The sequence below is a fragment of the Brachyhypopomus gauderio genome, chromosome 20 (assembly GCF_052324685.1).
Source record: "Brachyhypopomus gauderio isolate BG-103 chromosome 20, BGAUD_0.2, whole genome shotgun sequence".
Lineage (NCBI taxonomy): Eukaryota > Metazoa > Chordata > Actinopteri > Gymnotiformes > Hypopomidae > Brachyhypopomus > Brachyhypopomus gauderio.
This window is the reverse complement of record NC_135230.1, coordinates 4,172,256-4,191,887: the sequence shown is the minus strand read 5'-3', so window position 1 is coordinate 4,191,887 and position 19,632 is coordinate 4,172,256. Positions and strand designations below refer to the sequence as shown.

At 44.2% G+C, this 19,632-nt stretch overlaps 1 protein-coding gene across 1 annotated transcript; it reads left to right on the top strand.

Annotated features, from left to right (window-relative positions):
• Positions 1-307: 307 nt before the first annotated feature.
• Positions 308-10,087, top strand: LOC143484212 (fish-egg lectin-like). Its single transcript, XM_076982849.1, has 6 exons — positions 308-337; positions 7,894-7,978; positions 8,061-8,288; positions 8,446-8,660; positions 9,502-9,629; positions 9,805-10,087. The coding sequence occupies exons 1-6, from the start codon at positions 323-325 to the stop codon at positions 9,944-9,946; spliced, it is 813 nt and encodes a 270-aa protein (XP_076838964.1). The 5' UTR covers positions 308-322; the 3' UTR covers positions 9,947-10,087.
• The last annotated feature ends 9,545 nt before the right edge of the window (positions 10,088-19,632 follow it).

The following is a 19,632-nucleotide window of genomic DNA, read 5'->3' as shown; positions in this document are numbered from 1 at the left end:
CCTGGGGGACTGAATGGGGTGCAGGAAGGGGAGAGAGGACAGACCCTAGTGGCAGAGCACCATCCACCACTGGGCATTACAAGCACACACACACACACACTACTTTTTTTATTGAACAAAGAGACACAGACACACACTCAGGGAGAATTTGTCAGGGACTGCCAATTTACCTAACCTCCATGTTTTTGGACTGTAGGAGGAAACCGGAGATCCCGGAGGAAACCCACGCAGACACAGGGAGAACATGGAAACTCCACTCAGATAGGGACTTGAACCCAAGACCCCAGTGCTGAGAGGCAAACGTGCTAACCACCAAGCCACCATGTTGCCCACAGAAGTAAACTTAACAATAAAACCTCTATTCTTAATTAAATAAATAAAATACCCAGTCTGGTAGACATTCAGGAACTTCAAGTATTTTCTTAAATAATGTTTATATCGCCACCTTGAAAATGCAAATTTTCTTCGGCTTGCTTCTGACTCGCCATTTCTGCCTCTTCTCTGATTGTGTCGTGTGTCACTGGTGTGCTTCGGCACGCGTGTAAAAACACTGGCTCTGATTGGCTCCCATAATGCTGCCTTAGCCAATCGCTTACTGACTTGTTAGTTAAACAGGTGTTACACCGAGAACTGTGACCTATCGAGATCTGTTACTCCTCACTAGTCTGGGCAGCGGTCCGCTCACATTACTGCTAGTATATCAATATATAGTAACGCACCGCTTTTAATGACCAGTAACGTCAACAACGTTGTAACGACAGGAAAAGTAATTCATTATATTATCCCATTACTGACAAAATGACGCCGTTACCTAACCCCAATATTTTTAACGTTGTTTTTCGCAACACTGATTGCCAGTGCCTGGAAGGATGGACAGGAGGATCTCGTGATTGACTGTGTCAAAGGCCGCCGAAAGGTCAAGCAGAATCAGAACTGATGATAGTCCAGTTGCTCTAGATGCCTGGAGTTTCTCAGTTATTGCAATCAGTGCAGTTTCCGTAGAATGTGCCGGCTTGAAGCCAGATTGGTTGGGGTCCTGAAGCTGGTTCTGTGAGAGAAAGGAGGATAGCTGGTTGTGTACAGCCCGTTCAAGGATCTTAGAGAGGAATGAGAGGAGAGATACCGGTCTGTAGTTGCTGATGTTGGTGGCATCAAGGTTGGGTTTCTTTAGGATTGGCACCACCCTAACTGCCTTGAATGATGATGGCACAATTCCTGAAGATAAGGAGTTGTTGATGATGGTCGAGATGAAAGGGAGGAGTTCGTGGGAGATTGTCTGGAGGAGTGTGGATGGGATGGGGTCTAGAGGGCATGTGGTGGGACTGCTGGATGTCAGCAGCTGAAGCACCATCTCGGCTGAGAGAGGAGAGAAGGAGATTAGAGAAAAGGGAGGAGTAGGAGGGGACACAGTGGGCACAGGGACTAGGGAAAAGGTGTTGCGAATCGTATTGACCTTCTCTTCAAAGAAGGTGACAAAATCATCTCCAGTAAGAGAAGTGGAAGTTAGAGGGGGGGAGGGTTTGAGGAGAGAAGAGAAGATTTTGAACATCTTGAACATGAAGATTTTGAACATCTTGTGTGGATCTGATGTAGATGCAGTGGGGAACCATCAGGGCCCTCTACGCCCTCTCAGAGGGCCTAAAATATTCTTAAAGCATTAAATATATAATTATCCAATTTTATTTTATCTACTTACAGTTTGACAGTCGACATCTAAACAATTACAAAAATATAAGCAAATAAAATAATCACCCGTGTCTATTCAATCTATGTTGGAAGGTGAGGGGTTAAGTGGAAGCCTGTGAGCCTGTGTCTCCCCCTATCAGGACTGTGATGCCCGCTGTTTGGTTACAGAGGGCCTGGCAGTTATAATTCAGCGCAATACCAGTTTCAAATGACAGCAAAATTGACCAATCATATCTTCTCTCTTAGTGGGCGGGCTTAATTGTATGATAATTTCCGCCCGCTGTGGTGACGCTAGCTGTCGTTAGCACCACCGCTAGCTAGTTTCGATTCATCCCTTTGACGTCCTCGTGCGCGTTGTTTACATATTCCGCTTCCGAGAACCACGGAGCTGTGAACCTTATTTTGTTTGGAAACTTATTTTGCTTAAGACGTTATCTAGTACAGATATTATTGTTTATTGCGTTTTTAAAGCTGTACTGTCGTCTCAGTTTTTCTTTATTGCAGTTTATTAAGAAAGGAAAAAAAAATTTCGGGGGTGTTAGCGGGCCCAGGTTTAAAGGTCACGGTTCGCTACTGTGTAGATGCCTCCAGCTTCTCTCTGTAGAATGACTACTATTACTGACCATCAAGAAGTTTAGGACTGAATTACACAGATAACTCATGTATATAAATACAAACAAAGATGAGATTTATTTATCCTTCCCATCTTTTCTTTGTGTTTCTTTCTAATTGTTGTTATGGTGACCGGCATCGGCTAGAGGAGGATGGGTTTCCCCCTCTGAGTCTTGGTTCCTCTCAAGGTTTCTTCCTCATGTTCTTATGGAGTTTAGCCTTCCCACTGTTGCCCTTGGCTTGCTCACTGGGGGCTTTGACTTGGACACTTGTAAAGCAGCTTTGTGACAACAACTGTTGTAAAAACGCTATGTAAATAAATTTTGAGTAACTGATTGAGAGAGAGAGACAGACAGACAGACAGACAGACAGACAGACAGACAGACAGACAGATAGACGAGCAGACACACAGATAAGGGATTGAACTGAAGTCAGAGTGTTCTGACTGAGGGTCACAGACAGTAAATCACAAATTCCCTTACAATAAGTATTATTTTACTTTTTAACCTATATTTTTACTTTTTAACCTACTTCATTTTACTTTTTTACCTAAAAATCTTTAGAAAGATAACTAAAGATGAGATTATCATGAATTTCTGTTCTTGGGAAAATATGTACAATACTATTGGCATGCTAGCTGTTGACATATTCACAAATATGTGTATTTCAGTTCAGTTCAGTATCAACACAATATTATTGCGCTTTTGATTTCCTTTTCAGACTGTTAGCATGGCTGGACAAAGTTGTTCCAGATTTACAGCTAAAATTAGGAAATTCTAGGTCCAGAATCTGAGTCTGACATCTCTGATGCTAGTCACTTGCACTATTTGCCAGAGGGCTAAGATAGAAGCCTAATGAAGATGACTGCTTGAAGACACAGAAAGAGTCACCCAATGAGTCCTCTGAAAACTCAGACTCAGTCTAATAGACTGCAAGAATGAGTCTTATTGGAGAAAGGATTCCCCACTCAGGGGAGAACAAGAAACTTCAATATCCTGAAGAGCTGACCAAGACCTGCATTTAGTTCAACAGCTGTTGAAGAAGTCTGGGATATGTGTCATGGACCACTGTATGTGATTTGGTAGGGAGAAATTGCTGTATTTTCTTTGTTTCATTTATGTTGTATTGGGGGCTACATGTGGTTTGTGTTATGGACTAATTTTGCAGCATATTGTGTAGTGAGAAGAGTTATGTTACAGGCAAAGTTACATCACTCATGGGGAAAGACTGCAGACTTCATTCCCGCAACCGGGAAGGAATCATGTTCTGCTCTAGTGACCCAGAGGAGGTCACTTCTTGTTCCAGCGACCCGGAAGGCGTCTGCCCACATTCCTGAGGCTCGTACCTCGGTCTGATTCGGTTCCTGGTTCTGTTTCCCCCAGTCAAGTTATTCACGAGTCTTCACAAGTTCTTAGTCCTGTTCCTGTGTCCCTACCTGTTCCCGATAGTGCTCCCTCCAGTCTTGCTCCCGTGTCTCCTCCCATTTCCAGTCCTGTTCCTTTCTGTTCCGTTGTTGTTGTCTGTCCATGTTCCTGCTTTGCCTAGCCCTGGCCCAGTTTCCCTGCCTGTTCCTGCCTCGTCCATCCCCTCTTCTGTGTCTCAGTCTGCTCCTGACCCTGTCCCCTCCACACTGTAAAAAATCCAACTTTTGTTTAGTTCTCGAAACTAAAGTAAGAATTTGAACAAAAAAAAAAAAGTTGGTGAGGTTCACATATCATCTTAAGTAATTTCAACAAATTCAGCTCCAACGTATTCCTAACTTATTTTCCTTTGTTGATGTAACTTACTATTTTACGTTTCTTGTCCACTGTACTAACTTGTTTAATGAACGCATGCGCACTTCAAGTTAGTAGTGTTTGCTACGGGGTTTCCCGGCTGTGCAGGAGCTTATGCATGTTTGCAAGTCCTTTAGCTACCGTAACCGCACGAGGTATGGAGTACATTTTCAGTAGTAAGTCATGTTGCAGATAAATTTACTTTATTTTCACATTTCTCAAGATTGTATACTTAAAGGGTCCAAGTAATTCTTGAGGTTAAAATCAAATGTTTCAATATAATAAGCCAAATAACACTTATATATGACTATATGCCCAGCTGTCTTGTATAAACAGGTATAGAAAATGTTCTTTTCAAATAAGTCACTTTCAACAAAGTTTTAATGTGTGTTAATGGTCTCGTTTCCACTAAAGGCCAATGCAGTTAAGGTGTAGCAGACGTTCTTACATTAGCCTGGTAGTGTATAAGGACATTATTGTCAAACAATCATTTCGAGATGTTGTAAACGTCCTAATTCTGATGTAGCAACAAAGCAAATGGAGAAATAAAGCGTAGACGGTCTAACGGGTCCTCACATTTGTGACTTTAGCTAGCAGGCTAGCTAGCAACCACCGGCAGTGGAAAAGAGGCCTCCTGCCCCACACCACTTAAATTAACACATATAATGAATTCTAAGTGAATGTTCTTCACTTTAGGCTTGTGTCCTGCTGTGTATTTCAATATGAACGTTTCCATGACACTGTAATATGTAAGTATTTAAGCAGTTCTCTCATCATAGATATTTTTAATATTGTATGTCTGTCTATGGTTATTTGTGCTTCTTGGCAAATGTCTAACTTGCAAAACACTTGGTAATGACATTGACTCCTGTAGTTAGTAGTAGTCTGACTCAATGGTATCTTGAATTCTGTCCTATCTGTACGGATGCAAAGCACTTTTGTAAGTCGCTCTGGATAAGAGCGTCTGCTAAATGCCGTAAATGTTAATAGATGCTGCTTTTATGTACATTTTAATGTTGTAATGAAATGTGACATTTTGTAATACTCTTTAATAAATGTTTTATTAATGTTCATCTTGTTCGATTGTGTTCTTTATTGCTATAAAAATATTATATTGCCTTTGTCTTAAAATATTAAGTTGACTGGACTCATTTTTATAAGTTGTGATAGCTTTTGTTCTCCAAACTAACACTGCTTTGTCCTGTAATTAATTCTATGGACAAAATATTTTAAGTGAACTCGTAATATAACTTTATATTTTGAGTTGGGCAGACTTTTGAGTGAAAAGTTCAATTTACTCAAAATATGTTCATCAGTAACATCACTGAGGAAGTTGTGAAATGCACTAACATAGAAGGACAAGATGCAGCAGGGGAAGAAGAGTGGAGGAGCAGCAGGAGAAGAATGAAGGCGGTGGAGGGGTGGAGAAAAGCTGGGATGCAGGTTTATGGGACCTGTTTCTGGAACCACTGCTAAATCCAATGTACAAGGCCACCACATGGGTCAGCAGCTTAGCTTGTGCATCAAAATGCATCAAACATTAACCCAACATCTTATTTGCAACAAAGTCTAATAAAGTCCTCACACAAGTTAAAAGTAAATAGTTTAAGCAAATAATGAAAAGGACAGTGTGGGGGCTACAGGGCTACAGGAGAGATGGATTACTTGTGTAATTAGACAAATAATCCACTCTAAAGATACAGGGAGCCAATGCGGTATAACTAGAACAGGGGTAAAGTGTTCACTCTTGCTAATTTTGGTTGCAAGAGAGTTCTGAATTAGTTTGCTCAACTGATTAATTTAGGGGACCAGTAAACATTGCAGTAATCCAGCCTGTTTGAAATAAAAAGCATCTGCCACCTTCTTTGCATCCTGCTAATGTAGAATAGAAAAACGGAGATGAAGGGAGGCGAGGAATGATTGACAAGGGGGTGTGGCAATACGTCACAATCAGCATAGCTATGAAATTTAATATGGTGTTCTCTGAATGTATTACCCCAGAGGTAGTTAGTAAAGAAGGGCACCACGACTTCCTTATGTCCATTCAGCAGTCCTACACAATTTCTTATGCGCATCAACACTGCTCCATGGTGATATTTTATTACACAACCTCTTTTTGATCCTAACTGGAGCAAAGCTGTCCAAAGTTTTTCATATGTTACTATTAAAAGCATCATATAATTTACTTAGGAGCAGATTAACAGTTTGCAGGTTCTGGAATGTTTTGCTCAGCTATGACATCTAAATCATAGTTTGAGTTACAATTTTTGTCTAAAAAAAATTGTCTAAATCATTACGGTTCACACATTACTGATCTGAAACCATAATGTCAGACAATTAAACATTATTGTTGCTTAACCCATACGATATATTAAGGTCAAGTTACCCAGTTGATGGTACCATCAGTGAGATTCAGAAAAGCCAAAGCCTATCTGTCATGGTACGGTGGGCCCCGCCTACTGGTCGCCCCCGTATATAGCAGCAGTTGTGGTTGTTGTTGCATTGCGTTCATCCCTCAGGTGGGCGGGGCCTATGATCCGCCTCACCTGAGGGTCTTTTGTTTGTCTATATGTGTCTTGTCTTTGTACCAGTTGACTGCTGGTCATTGTATCCTTCATTTGGGTCTTGTCACAGGGTTTTGGTTTGCACACTTTATTCATTAAAACCTCCCTTTTCCCTGAGACTTAGCGTAATTGCTTCCATTTTATTTCGCACTCCCTGCCTGTCACACTATCAGTCAATTAAATTCCATATTCAATGACCCAAGTGAAAACATTAGTGTATAAAGCCTAACACACACCATTAGTGAATTTCCCCTCTGGGATTAATAAAGTGTCATCGATCTCTCTATCTATGAGTAAGACAGGTCAGGCCAGCATACATATACATATTACCGTGACCAGATTAATGAATAAATGTCCAATTGTATTGAATGGTCAACATCAAAATTGATGCATTATAAGGAATAACGTGTGGAATGTGTCCGGGCTGGCTCGGCCAGTTCCAGGCGGGGTCTACGCAATTAGCAGTGATCTGTCACACCTGACATCATCCCTACTTAAGGAAGGGATTTGTGTTGGATCACTACTGAATCATTTGGTCTCTATGCCTCACGTTGCTCAGCCTCTTTCTCTGGTTTGGTTTCCGGTTGCAGTCGTTGGTGTTTCATCACCAGTTTGTTGTTTTGTCTCCTGCTGTTATTCGAGTACTTACCTCCTGCGCTGCTCCCTGGCCTTCCTCAAGTTTTCCCCCTGCTGTTTTTCTTCCTATCCGTTTTTGCTTTAGTTTGGGAAGGGTTTCTTTGTTTGTTGCGGCATTCGCCTGCCAGCCAGATACTTCTTCAGTTCTCATTCAGTCTATCAAACATTACCCTGAATTATAGAGCAAACGCATGCATTAAAAAGTAAATATTCTAAGCAGATAATTAATGAAATATAATGAAATGTTTCCAGGCAGCAGAGTAGTGGATGGGGCAGTGTGGGGAATACTGGGCTGAATGAGCGGGATGATGGGAATATGGGGCAGAATCAGGAGAATGAGGATGATATGGGGCAAAATCAGGAGGATGAGGGTGATATGGGGCAGAATCAGGAGGATGAGGGTGATATGGGGCAGAATCAGGAGAATGAGGGTGATATGGGTCGTTCTGTTCTGCAAGAGTTCTAGTGCTCATGCAATGATTAACACATTTGTCTCCTAAACCAGCCTATTAACTGTATACTCAGTCTACTACATTAAGCCTGAGAGGAGGGGACACAGATCCTACCTGCCCCCCTCAATTCCCTACGGAATATAAATAAACACCATCTCCCTGTATCAGAACTTCACTAGGGGAAGAACACTAAAGACCATGAAGGGAACAGCCATCCTCATTGTGCTCCTGAATCTCTGGATTACCAGTCATGGTGAGTGTGTACACTTATTTAAATAAGACCAATACTTATCACTTCTTTCAGTTCTCATCTCATGTTGTGTATTGATTTACAGCTCTTGACTGTAAAGTGGTGAAAGGCAGTCTGAAGCAGATTGATGCTGGGAACGGTCAGGTGTTTGGAGTGAACTCGGATGGTGCGATCTACACTCTGTATAAAACTGGGTGGACAAATTTACCAGGATCCCTGAAGCATGTCACTGTGGGTCCTGCTGGAGTCTGGGGAGTCAACTCGGATAATACCATCTACAAGCTTGTGAAAGGGGAGTGGGTACAAGTACCAGGTAGGCTGGTCTATGCATATTAGACAAGAATTCAACATGTAATATTAAGGATTATTATCTAAATTATTACCTTGTGATGGTTTTAGCATTTGAATTCCTGTAAAACTGGATTTACTGTATATTCCTACAATATTCTTATGTTTTCTCCAACCTTTAGGTCAGCTGAAACAGACAGATGCAGGGGGTTCACTATTCATAGCTGGTGTCAACATGTCTGATGACATTTACTGCCTTAACGGGGAGGAAACCATGAGCTATAAGCCAGGTGCTGATGCCAACTGGGTTAACATCCAAGGAAAGCTAAAATACTACAGCTGTGGACCCTACAGCTGCTGGGGGGTCAACGACCAAGACAACATCTATATTATGAAGGTAAGGGGGAGGAGTCAACTCAGAGAACCACATTTACATTATGAAGGTGGACTCAGAGCAATGTTTTGATTACTGGAGGATATCATACACTCATTATCATATTGAACTCTGGTGCTGCAATTCTTTCAGACTGTCGTTGTGTTTACTGGGTACTATGTTGTTAATGGTTTGGTTTCTTGACACGCCATTAGCCGGGTTTCCATCCAAACCTTTCGAAAAAATAATTCGCAATTTCCAAGTTTCGGCAGAAAAAAATGCGAATTAAGCCTTGTTTCCATTCATTACATTTATGTGAATAAACTTTAGATCCCGTGAGAGGACGCCAAACAATAGTGGTTTTTACATCCATCTGGTAGTTACGCATTTTTGCACGTTGAGGTTTTGAAACATTTTTTTCTTTTTCTTTTCTATACATGGAGAAGTTAAATTCAATTTTTGCTCTCTCCAGAACTGTTTTTGTATGCATTTGCCATCTTTACATTGCGATCATGTTTGCTCTTCGGCATGATACGTCATCGTTTATGCGAAAAACCCTTTTCCATCCAGTTTTTCCGAATTTTGGCGATGCGATAGTCTAACTTTTCCACCTCCTCCTAGCGTAAAAATCTTTTTGCGATATTTGGGGCTTTTTTCGAATTTTGGACTTTTTCCATCCAGCTTTTTTCATGCGCATTTTCAAAATGTGCAAAAACTCGGTGGATGGAAAACCCTCTATTGTCACCTTTCACTACCGATTTATGTTGGCATAGTGATAAAGAATTATTACACTATATTCCCATTCCCATATTTATTCCCAAAGTTACAATTTTCTAAATTGGCAGTCTGCTCTGATTTCTGTCAGGGAGTGAGTCCAACAGCTTGTGCTGGATCTATGAATTGGGAGCTTGTGCCTGGATCTCTTTCCATGATTGAAGTTTCTACTGATGGAGAGGTGTATGGGGTCAATTCCCTTGGAGATATCTATTACAGGTACTTAGATATTTTACCTTATTACATACATTGAAGGAAAATTCACATTGGGACAGATATTTACCAAGAATAACACATCTCTGAAATATTTACATTAAACACAACCACAGAAGATATAAGTAGGTATAAGAATATTATGCCCTTGATTGTGCTACATTTAATTCTTGTTTTCCAGAGAGGGCACCTCTCCATGCAACCCAACTGGCACTGGGTGGAATCAGATCCAACACTCACATAAAGTCAAACATGTTTCCTACGATCTCGGGCACCTGTGGCTCATTGGCACAGATGACCGCATTGCACACTGTCTCGTTTAAGACACCCTGCATCTATGTATTTTGATCTGATTCTCTCTCAGAGAATGAGATAATCTATCAGCATCATACTATCTCTTATACTGTGTTTAAAAAATAAAAACAGTATATTTGAAGAAGGAAATAAAGTTTTAGCCTGCATAACTCTGTTTAATATGTTCCTATAAGTTTTAAAGCCACAATAATATTAAAATATAGTAATTATTTAGCAAGACAATAGCAGCCACTTGGAATTCCTTAGCAACCACATAGAATTCCATGTATACCAAATAGCATGACCCTAGCAACTACCTGAGGTATCGTATCAATCGGTTAATGTGACAAAGGTTGAGATGCAAGAGGGATCCATTTGCAGATAAAAAATTTAATACAGAAGGGCAAGGCACAGAGGCTATCTAAAACAAAACCAGTCATTGGACAGATAAAAAATCAGCAGAGGTCAGAGACCAAAACACACGAGCAGATATCATAAACATGAGAGGCAAGACAAGTACAAATGTGTAACGAGGCTCGCGCCACGGAGCGAGGAGACGGACACAATCGCTGATTTATTCAAGGGAATACCATACTCGTCGTCAGATAGCCAGTCCGGGTTGATAACGGGAGGGCAGTCCGTAAAACATGCATACACGGGCATTAGGAAAACAGGGGACCACGAGCAGCAGGCAGGAACCAAATGACAGAAACAATAAACGGCCAGGTACAACGATAAACATGGAAACAGTCAAAACACCAGACAAAGGACAAGGGAGACTCAGGGGCTTATATACAAAGAACACCAAACACGGATCAGGTGCAAACAATGACGACAGGGGCGTGGTAACAAACGAGGAATCAGAGACAACGAGCTGGGCGGGATAAACAGGCAGGGAATACAGAAAACACGAGGAACAGACATTGGAGTGACAGCGGGGAGAGGGGGGGGCGTAGCCCTACGTGACAAAATGGTTTGGAAGGCTTACTGAACGTAGGAAAATACAATTGTATTCTGGAGAGGTTGCCCTCTGGTGGCCAGAGAGGGTTTGCTGATGGTTAACAACCTAGCAACAACCTGGGATTTAGCCAGGGGCGAGGCTAGGGTATTTTTAGTGGTGCTAGAGCACCACCGTGAGGTTGCTCAGCACCCCCTGGCTCAACACATTTTTAAAATATTATATTATGCAAAAAACTTGCTCTGCACCTGCGCAATACTTTGGTATTTTGCCTCTGTGAGCACTGGGGGCTGGGCACCCCTAAAGACCAGATCTTAAAATCGCCCCTGGATTTAGCAATGGTATAGAAATCATCTGGGATGCAGAGGAATTTTCCTACACACACATAAACATTGTCCATTTTAACAACGCAGATGTGCAAACCACAGTCTAATACAGAATTCCACATAATATCTGGCTACTTCACATCCATAATTGTGTGAGATAAGTTTTGATTTTTAAATGGGTGGCTCACGATAGCAGTTGGTGTTGAACCGGGAGCTGATCAGGGTTTGTTAGCCTGATCCCCCTCAGATGGCTGCACCCTACATATGAGTTTTGTGTGTGCTAAATGCACCCTAAACTTGCTGGTTATTGGTATTAGTGGGACGTTTGCAACAAGAGTCTCCAGCTGTCTTCATAAGTTCATGATTCACTGAGGCTCCTTCTGTTCAAGAGATTTTTTTTGCTGGTGAAGCACTAATAACTCAGCTAAAATGGCTCGTTGGCCAAGGACGCATTCAGGGTCTAAGCCAACACAAGAAAATCACTAACACACCACCCTCTTAAAATAAAGCTTCTTATGAAAGAAATTTGAAACAAAATACAAAATCCTCCTACCTCCCTACAAACAAACAGGAGAAAAGACAAAAACAGCGGCCCACTCCTACAACTCCAAAACAAGAGAGAATAAAAAACAAACCAGTTATAGACTATATAAAACCTACACAAATAATCAGATTTAGTCAAAGCCTATAAGTAGTACTTCTCAACTTCACTTACAGCCTGAAGGGAGACGTCACGTGACCCTGTGATGGAGGTTGGTGGGCGAACACTCGCGGGGATGTAGATGCTGCTGAGTGGATGGGTACTTGCCCCATCGTCCAAAGGTAACACGCAGGAGTCAGCAGGTGTGGTACAATGGAGACCTTTTATTGGGCTGGGGGCACTCACACAACTCTCATCACAATCCGAATAGAAACAGAAGGCAGAACATACAGGTTACAACCACCGCGCATCCACCATGTGCGCATACCCATCACATCTCTACCAGTTTTTCATCACGTTTAGTGCGCATGTGCGTCTCTAAGGCACTTAAAGTGACCGTCACAACTCCCAATTAGTGATGGCAAAAGTGGGGCTTTTGGGAGATCGAATCAAATGAACCAATTTATTCGGAAAATGATTTGATCTTGTGAAACATTCGAATCATCGCACGCCAGAGTGACATCTAGTGGGCAATCAGGGCCTAAATCCACAACTTTTTTAACAGAAACAGAAGTAATGTATTTTTGATGAAAAATGACGTGAAATATCCCCCCCCCCATATTGTATCCCTAAATAAATTTTTGTCATGAAAACATATCATTTTGCAGAGATCAGGGTTGTTTTAATGATGTCTTTAAGATGTATTTTTCATTATGATACACTGTTAAGGCTCTATTCCACAGTGCTTGGATTAAGACTGTTTCTTCTCTTGCTCAGAATTTCTCCAGCTTTGGAGAAAACTCTCTCACACTGCACTGAGGTTGCTGGAATTGAGAGATATTTCTTTGTTAATTGAAACAAATGAGGAAAGATGACAGTGTGTCTGAGCCAGTAATCTATAGGGTCTTCTCCTCTGGGCAGATATGGAGATGAGAGATATCGTTGAATCTCAACAGTAGCACTCTGACTCCGAGTTGTTTCTCCCACTCTGCTGTCAAACTAATCCCACAGGTTTTCTTGATCCCCCTGACTGACTAGAGATGCATGCTTGACCTGCTGAGGAGGCACCTGTTGATGGCTGACTGTGACTGATTTGAGTCTGAGATACTGAATGAATTATAGCACAGCATTCAGGTGTCAAATTCTGTACTGCTTTGGTTGCATTATCTGAACTTCCAAAACCCAGAATCTTGAATCTTGGATCCAGTAAAGTTGCCATTGCAAGGACCCTCACAGATTTTACTCCACAGCGTACCCTCAAATGATTCTGAAGGTTATGGCATAACTGTAGAGCTGTTGGATTTGTTAATTTTTGGCTTTTCTCCTGGATCTTGTGATGAAGCATGTGAACAATTGAAATTATTTTAGATGCAGAAATTCTCTTTTCTGCTGATGATTCAACAGTGGCTTGATTGAAAGGGAGAAGAACGTGAAAACATTAGCTTCATGATGTCCACTATTTAAAGGACTCACGCTGGTGTTGAGAGAGACCCAGGCAGCTTCTTCATGATGTCCACTACTTAAAGGACTCACACTGGTGTTGAGAGAGACCAAGGCAGCTTCTTCATGATGTCCACTACTTAAAGGACTCACACTGGTGTTGAGAGAGACCAAGGCAGCTTCTTCATGATGTCCACTACTTAAAGGACTCACACTGGTGTTGAGAGAGACCAAGGCAGCTTCTTCATGATGTCCACTACTTAAAGGACTCACACTGGTGTTGAGAGAGACCAAGGCAGCTTCTTCATGATGTCCACTACTTAAAGGACTCACACTGGTGTTGAGAGAGACCAAGGCAGCTTCTTCATGATGTCCACTACTTAAAGGACTCACACTGGTGTTGAGAGAGACCAAGGCAGCTTCTTCATGATGTCCACTACTTAAAGGACTCACACTGGTGTTGAGAGAGACCAAGGCAGCTTCTTCATGATGTCCACTACTTAAAGGACTCACACTGGTGTTGAGAGAGACCAAGGCAGCTGCCACTGCTTCCCGTTGCTCACAAACGCTGAAACATTGAAAAAGTGCTATTCCATCTTGTCTCCACCTCTTGGATAAGTTTCATTTGAGGCTTTCCCATCTGTTCCTGGATGATAGAGAGCTTCTCTTTTGCTTTGGTGCTAGATTTGAAATAGCCGTCAATGGTCCGAGATTGAAGCCTTAATTCATTCAGACCAGGAGTTTGTTCTATTGCCTTTTTCACCACCAGATTTAGTGTGTGAGCAAAACAAGGGACATGACGCACATGTAAAAGATGTGCACAGGCAATCATATTAGCAGCATTATCTGTAACAAGACATGTGATCTTGTCCTCTTGTCCTTGGCAGTCATGGCCTGGTGGTAGGGAACTGGTCTTGTGACCGGAGGGTTGTGGGTTCGATTCCCAGACCTGAGGCCATGACTGAGGTGCCCTTGAGCAAGACACCTAACCCCAACTGCTCCCCGGGCGCCGGGCTAGGGCCACCCATTCTGGGCACGTGTGATCCACAGCCCCCTAGTAATCACTAGTGTGTGTGTGTGTGTGTGTGTGTGTGTGTGGCACATTTACATTTACATTAACCCCCATGAATCCAGTGGTGTAGTCTTGGCCTCTCTTATGTGTGTATTTCAGGAAATTTGGTCATCCCCAATAGAGTGGTGCAAAGCTTGCTTTTATCATTGATGTAATGGCATGTTACTGCCAGGTAGGCATCCACATATCTGATGTCAGGCTCACAGATGTTGCTTTCATCATTGCAGTATTTTCCTCCTCATATCTGGATCCCACCATTGTCTTCAGGGAATTTCCAGATGGCAGTACATAGTTAGGATCGAGTTTTTGAACCAGATCTCTGAAACCCTCATCTTCCACAACAGAAAAGGGTTGTGAATCCTTTATTATGAAACTGACAAGTGTAACGCGGCACCCCCGAACACGGCGGTGTTGCGCTGGTCAGAGGTGTGTGTCTCGACCACGAAGGGGAGCTCGGTATCAGGGACCTGCAGCACCGGAGCACTAGTAAAAAGACCCTTGAGGTTCTCGAACGCCTTCTGGGCTTCAGGGGTCCATGCGAACTTCCCTAGTTTCTTGCTCGTGAGGGCAGAGAGAGGAGCAGCAAGGGTGCTGAAGCCCCTAATGAATCGTCGTTAAAAATTAGCAAAGCCCAGGAAACGCTGGACCAGTCGCACAGACGTGGGGGTGGGCCAGTGAGTCACCGCTTTTGTCTTGGCGGGATCCATGGCTAGGTGGCCCTGAGTAACAATGAACCCCAAAAAGGCTACCTCAGAGACGTGAAACAGCGATTTCTCCAGTTTTACGTAGAGGTGGTTCTCTAGTAACAACTGGAGGATACGACGCACGTGTTGCCTGTGTTCCTGCACGGTACGGCTGTATATTAATATGTCGTCGAGGTAGACGTAAGCGTAGTCATCCAGAGCCTCCCTTAACACACCGTTAACAAACCATTGGAAAGCCGCGGGTGCGTTCATAAGCCCGAACGGCATAACCAAATACTCATAATGCCCTGATGGCGTGATAAAGGCGGTTTTCCATTCGTCACCTTCTCTAATGCGCAACAAGTTATACGCGCTCCTTAGGTCCAATTTGGTAAAGATCGTCACCCGTTGCAGAGCCTCGAAGGCAGAAGACATGAGAGGTAAGGGGTGGCGATCTTTTACCGTGATCTTGTTTAGTCCACTGTAATCAATACATGGTTGGAGACCCCCATCCTTTTTCCCCACAAAGAAAAACCCGGCACCAGCAGGAGAGGTAGAGGGACGGATAGTGCCGGCAGCGAGCGACTCTTGGATATAGGCCTCTATAGCCTTTCGTTCGGGTAAAGCTAACGAAAATAACCACCCCCTAGGGGGGGTCGTCCCAGGTAAGAGGTCTATAGCGATATCGCAGGCTCTATGCGGAGGTAAGAAGCCGGCTTTGCGTTTGCTAAAGACCTCCCTTAGGTCGTGGTAAACCGCAGGAACCTTCTCCAACCCGGCTATCTCTTCTTGGTTGCTATCAGGCTTGCCACAGCAGGGTGTTAGACACGACTGCTCACAGACCCTACTCCAGCGACTGATTGAGAGATTGAGCCAATCGATGTCAGGGTTGTGGCGCTGAAGCCAGTGAAAACCTAGAATCAGCTGTAATCTGGGCGCCGCGATAACATAAGGGGTGATGGCCTCATGGTGGTTCCCTATAACCACCGTTAAAGGTACGGTTTGGTGGGTTATGTCCCCTGAGGTGAGTAACCTACCGTCCACACCGAAAAGGGTTTTTCCAGAGGAACCAGGGGTATCGCGAGAGTGGCTACGAGGGCAAAATCAATAAAGTTGCCGGTAGCCCCTGAGTCAATAAGAGCCATAACCCGGTGTTCTTTGGAACCCCTCCATGACACTACAATGTGGGGCGTTAGTCCACAGGCGGGGGTATAAGCGTCACGACCCATCGGTGAAACCCTGTTCACCTGATGGGTCCGCCCTTTCTCCTGTAACTCAGGACACTCCGCGATCTTGTGTTCAGCCCGACCGCAATATAAACAATTGCCCTCCCGTATGCGGTTTTGCCTTTCCTGTCGGGAAAGACGAGTGTGCCCCAATTGCATGGGCTGTTCTAGTGCTTCGCCGTTCCCTGATGTATTTTTACGCACTGGGGAGACTGGCGTCGTGCTGGGCGTAGTGGTTGAACGACGGATTGCTTGCTTTTCGGAGTTAGTTCAACCTTAATACTCGCGCTGGTGGTATTCCAATTAGTCCGTTTATTTATGTCCCCTGACCCCACTCCTGTGTCTGTCCCCAGTCCTATCCTGTCCAGCCCTGCCCCTGTACCTCACCCTGGCCCTGTCCAGTCTCCCTGTGTCCCATGTCATGCCGTGTCCCAGTCCAGCTCTTGACCAGTCTCCACGTCTCCTGTCTTTGTCCCCGCCATGCCCCAGGTCCCATGTCCTGTCCCTCTGGTCCGTCCTGTGTCTGCTGTCCCTGTCCCTCGCCACGTCCCGTGATTCCCTGTCCTGTCTGCCCTTGCGTGCCCCGGAGTGGCACGCCTTGAGGGGGGGTAATGTCACGTATGGCCTCGCCTCCTCCCTTAGCTGTCACTCCGGGTACCCTTGTGTCTGTGTTCCGTGCCTGTTTATCCCTCCCTGCTCGTTTGTCTCCGTGATTCCTTGTTTGGTACCACGCCCCCGTGTCATTGCCATCACCTGTCCCCAGTTTAGTTTCATTGTATATAAGTCCCAGTATTTCCCCAGTCTAGTTATCCGTGGTTTTGTCTATCCGTCAGTTTGTGCTTTGTGCTTTGTTCATGCTGTTGGTTTGGTATTGCTGTTCGCTGTTTCATCTTGCTCGTGAGTTTGTCTGTGTTTCCCCGTCGTGTTTAGTATGCCTGTGTACCTTTGTTATTCTGACTGCCCTCCTGTTATGAACCCGGACTGGTTATCCGACTCCGATGATGGTATGCCCTGTAATAAATCTCGCTCTTCTCAGCACTTGTGTCCATCCTCTCGCTCCGCAGCGCGAGCTGCGTTACAGCGAGTTAATAAAGGGTTTATAGTAATAACTGCCTTCCATCGTAGTGTTTCGCTACAATATGAAACTCGGTGGCGTGGTGAAAGGCAGCTATTGAATGGACATAATTTTTTGCGTGTCAGGGTATCAGGGTATAGTAATTATGGCTTTTAGAAGAATGGGGTTTTTGGGGAGGTGGGCTAGTGCGGTGCCACCTAAGCGTTTGTCCTTAATGGCTTTTTTTCGTTACATTACTTTTACTTTTATACTTTAAGTAGTTTTGAAAGCAGTACTTTTAACACTTTTACTTGAGTAAAAAACTTGAGTTGATACTTCCACTTCTACAGAAGTACTTTTAAACCCTAGTATCTATACGTCTACCTGAGTAATGAATGTGAATACTTCTGACATTTTTGCTGATGGCTTCGCTCTACAACAAAGCCTATGTTTCCAATTCTTAACGTGCCCAGCTCTACTAGAACAAACACTAGAGCTGTTTATGAGATCCCTGATAAAAAGGCAAAGCTCTAGACTGGGCAAACATAAAACAGTTTTAGCCTGGACTACAGCCCAATTTCTTAGATTAAGATTGAATTAAACATTGGGAACATATCAGCTAATGCTAAATAATTCATAGTACATTAGATTTTTGTTGACACTTAAATGTGGTATATGTGATGTAATTACTTTAAAAGAAAATACTACACAAATTATACACATAAACGCAAATGTTGTGTAATGCCGTGATTAAAACCAGCGTGGCCTCTGACCTTTTTGAGGTAGAACTGCACGTGAGCTTTGAGTTAAGAAGTACTTAGTGAGTTACGAATGGGTTTGAATATTCTTAAGTTATGAACGACTATAAGTACAACTATAAACACTCGTAATTTTAAGAATATTTGTAAGTACAAGGTTACTGTAACGAATCAGACTCGTGAGGCATGTTGGGATCCATGTGCAGGTCAAGGGTTTTAATAAGGACAATCCAGAAATGTAGTCGTACAGGCAGGGGTTGAGTAATCCAGATAACAGAGGTGATGTCGAATGCAAGGCAAAGGCAACGTCGAGAGAACCAGGCAGATAATCATACACAGAGAGACTATTGAGATAAACGCTTGGTATGCAGATTATGAAAGAATGGCAATACTTCGCAACGAGCAAGGGGGCTGGCAGACTTAAATATGCTTCTCAATCAGTTGTAATGACAGACAGCCAGGCCACACTAAAACTCCGGGGAGTCAGACCTCTGGTGGCGAGATCGGGAAGTGCAGGACCTGACACCATCCCTCACCAAACGAGCGACTCCAGGCGCCCCAAGGTGGCGACGACGGGGCCGGCCCCTAGGCCGAGGAGCAGGCCAATCTGGATGGGAGGCGTGAAAATCACGGATGAGGGACGGGGCCAGGATGTTCTCAGCTCTCTCCCAGCACCTCTCCTCCGGGCCGTAACCCTCCCAATCCACTAAATACTGCAGCACACCACCCCGGCGTCGAGAGTCCAGCAGCGTGCTGACCAGGTAGGCCGGGCCACCGTCGATCTCCAGGGGAGCCGGGGGTGCTGGCAAAGGGGCATGAGACAGGCTGGAAGGCAGAGCAGGCTTTAACAGACACGTGGAACGTGGGGCATATGCGATAGTGTGGAGGAAGTCGCAACCTGTAAGACACCGGACTGACCTGGCGGATGACTTTGAAAGGACCCACGTACCGGGGGTTGAGCTTCTTGCAACGTGTCTTAAGGCGGAGGTCCTTAGTAGACAACCACACCATCTGACCAGGGGAGTAGGTAGGGCTGGCGCGGCGCCGTCTGTCCGCCTGCAACTTTTGACTCCTGATGGCACGCCCGAGATGAACATGATCTTCCTCCCAAACCCGTGCGCTGCAGTGGAACCAGTCATCAACTGCAGGGATATCAGAAGGCTCACCCGACCAGGGAAACATAGGGGGTTGGAATCCCAGGATGCACTCGAATGGGGTGATGCCAGTGGAGGAGTGGGAAAGTGAATTCTGTGCATACTCTGCCCAGGAAAGGAACCGACTCCAGTCCTCCTGCCGGTCACTGCAATACGAACGGAGGAACCTGCCCAACTCCTGATTCAGCCGTTCCACCTGTCCGTTGCTCTGGGGGTGGTAGCCTGAAGTTAAACTGACAGATATGTTAAGTAATTTGCAAAAGGACTGCCACACGCGAGAAATGAATTGCGGACCCCTGTCAGACACTATGTCTTCAGGAATCCCAAAGAGCCGAAACACATGGTTGAAGATGGCCTCCGCTGTCTCCATAGCATTGGGGAGTTTAGGCAGAGGTACGAGCCTA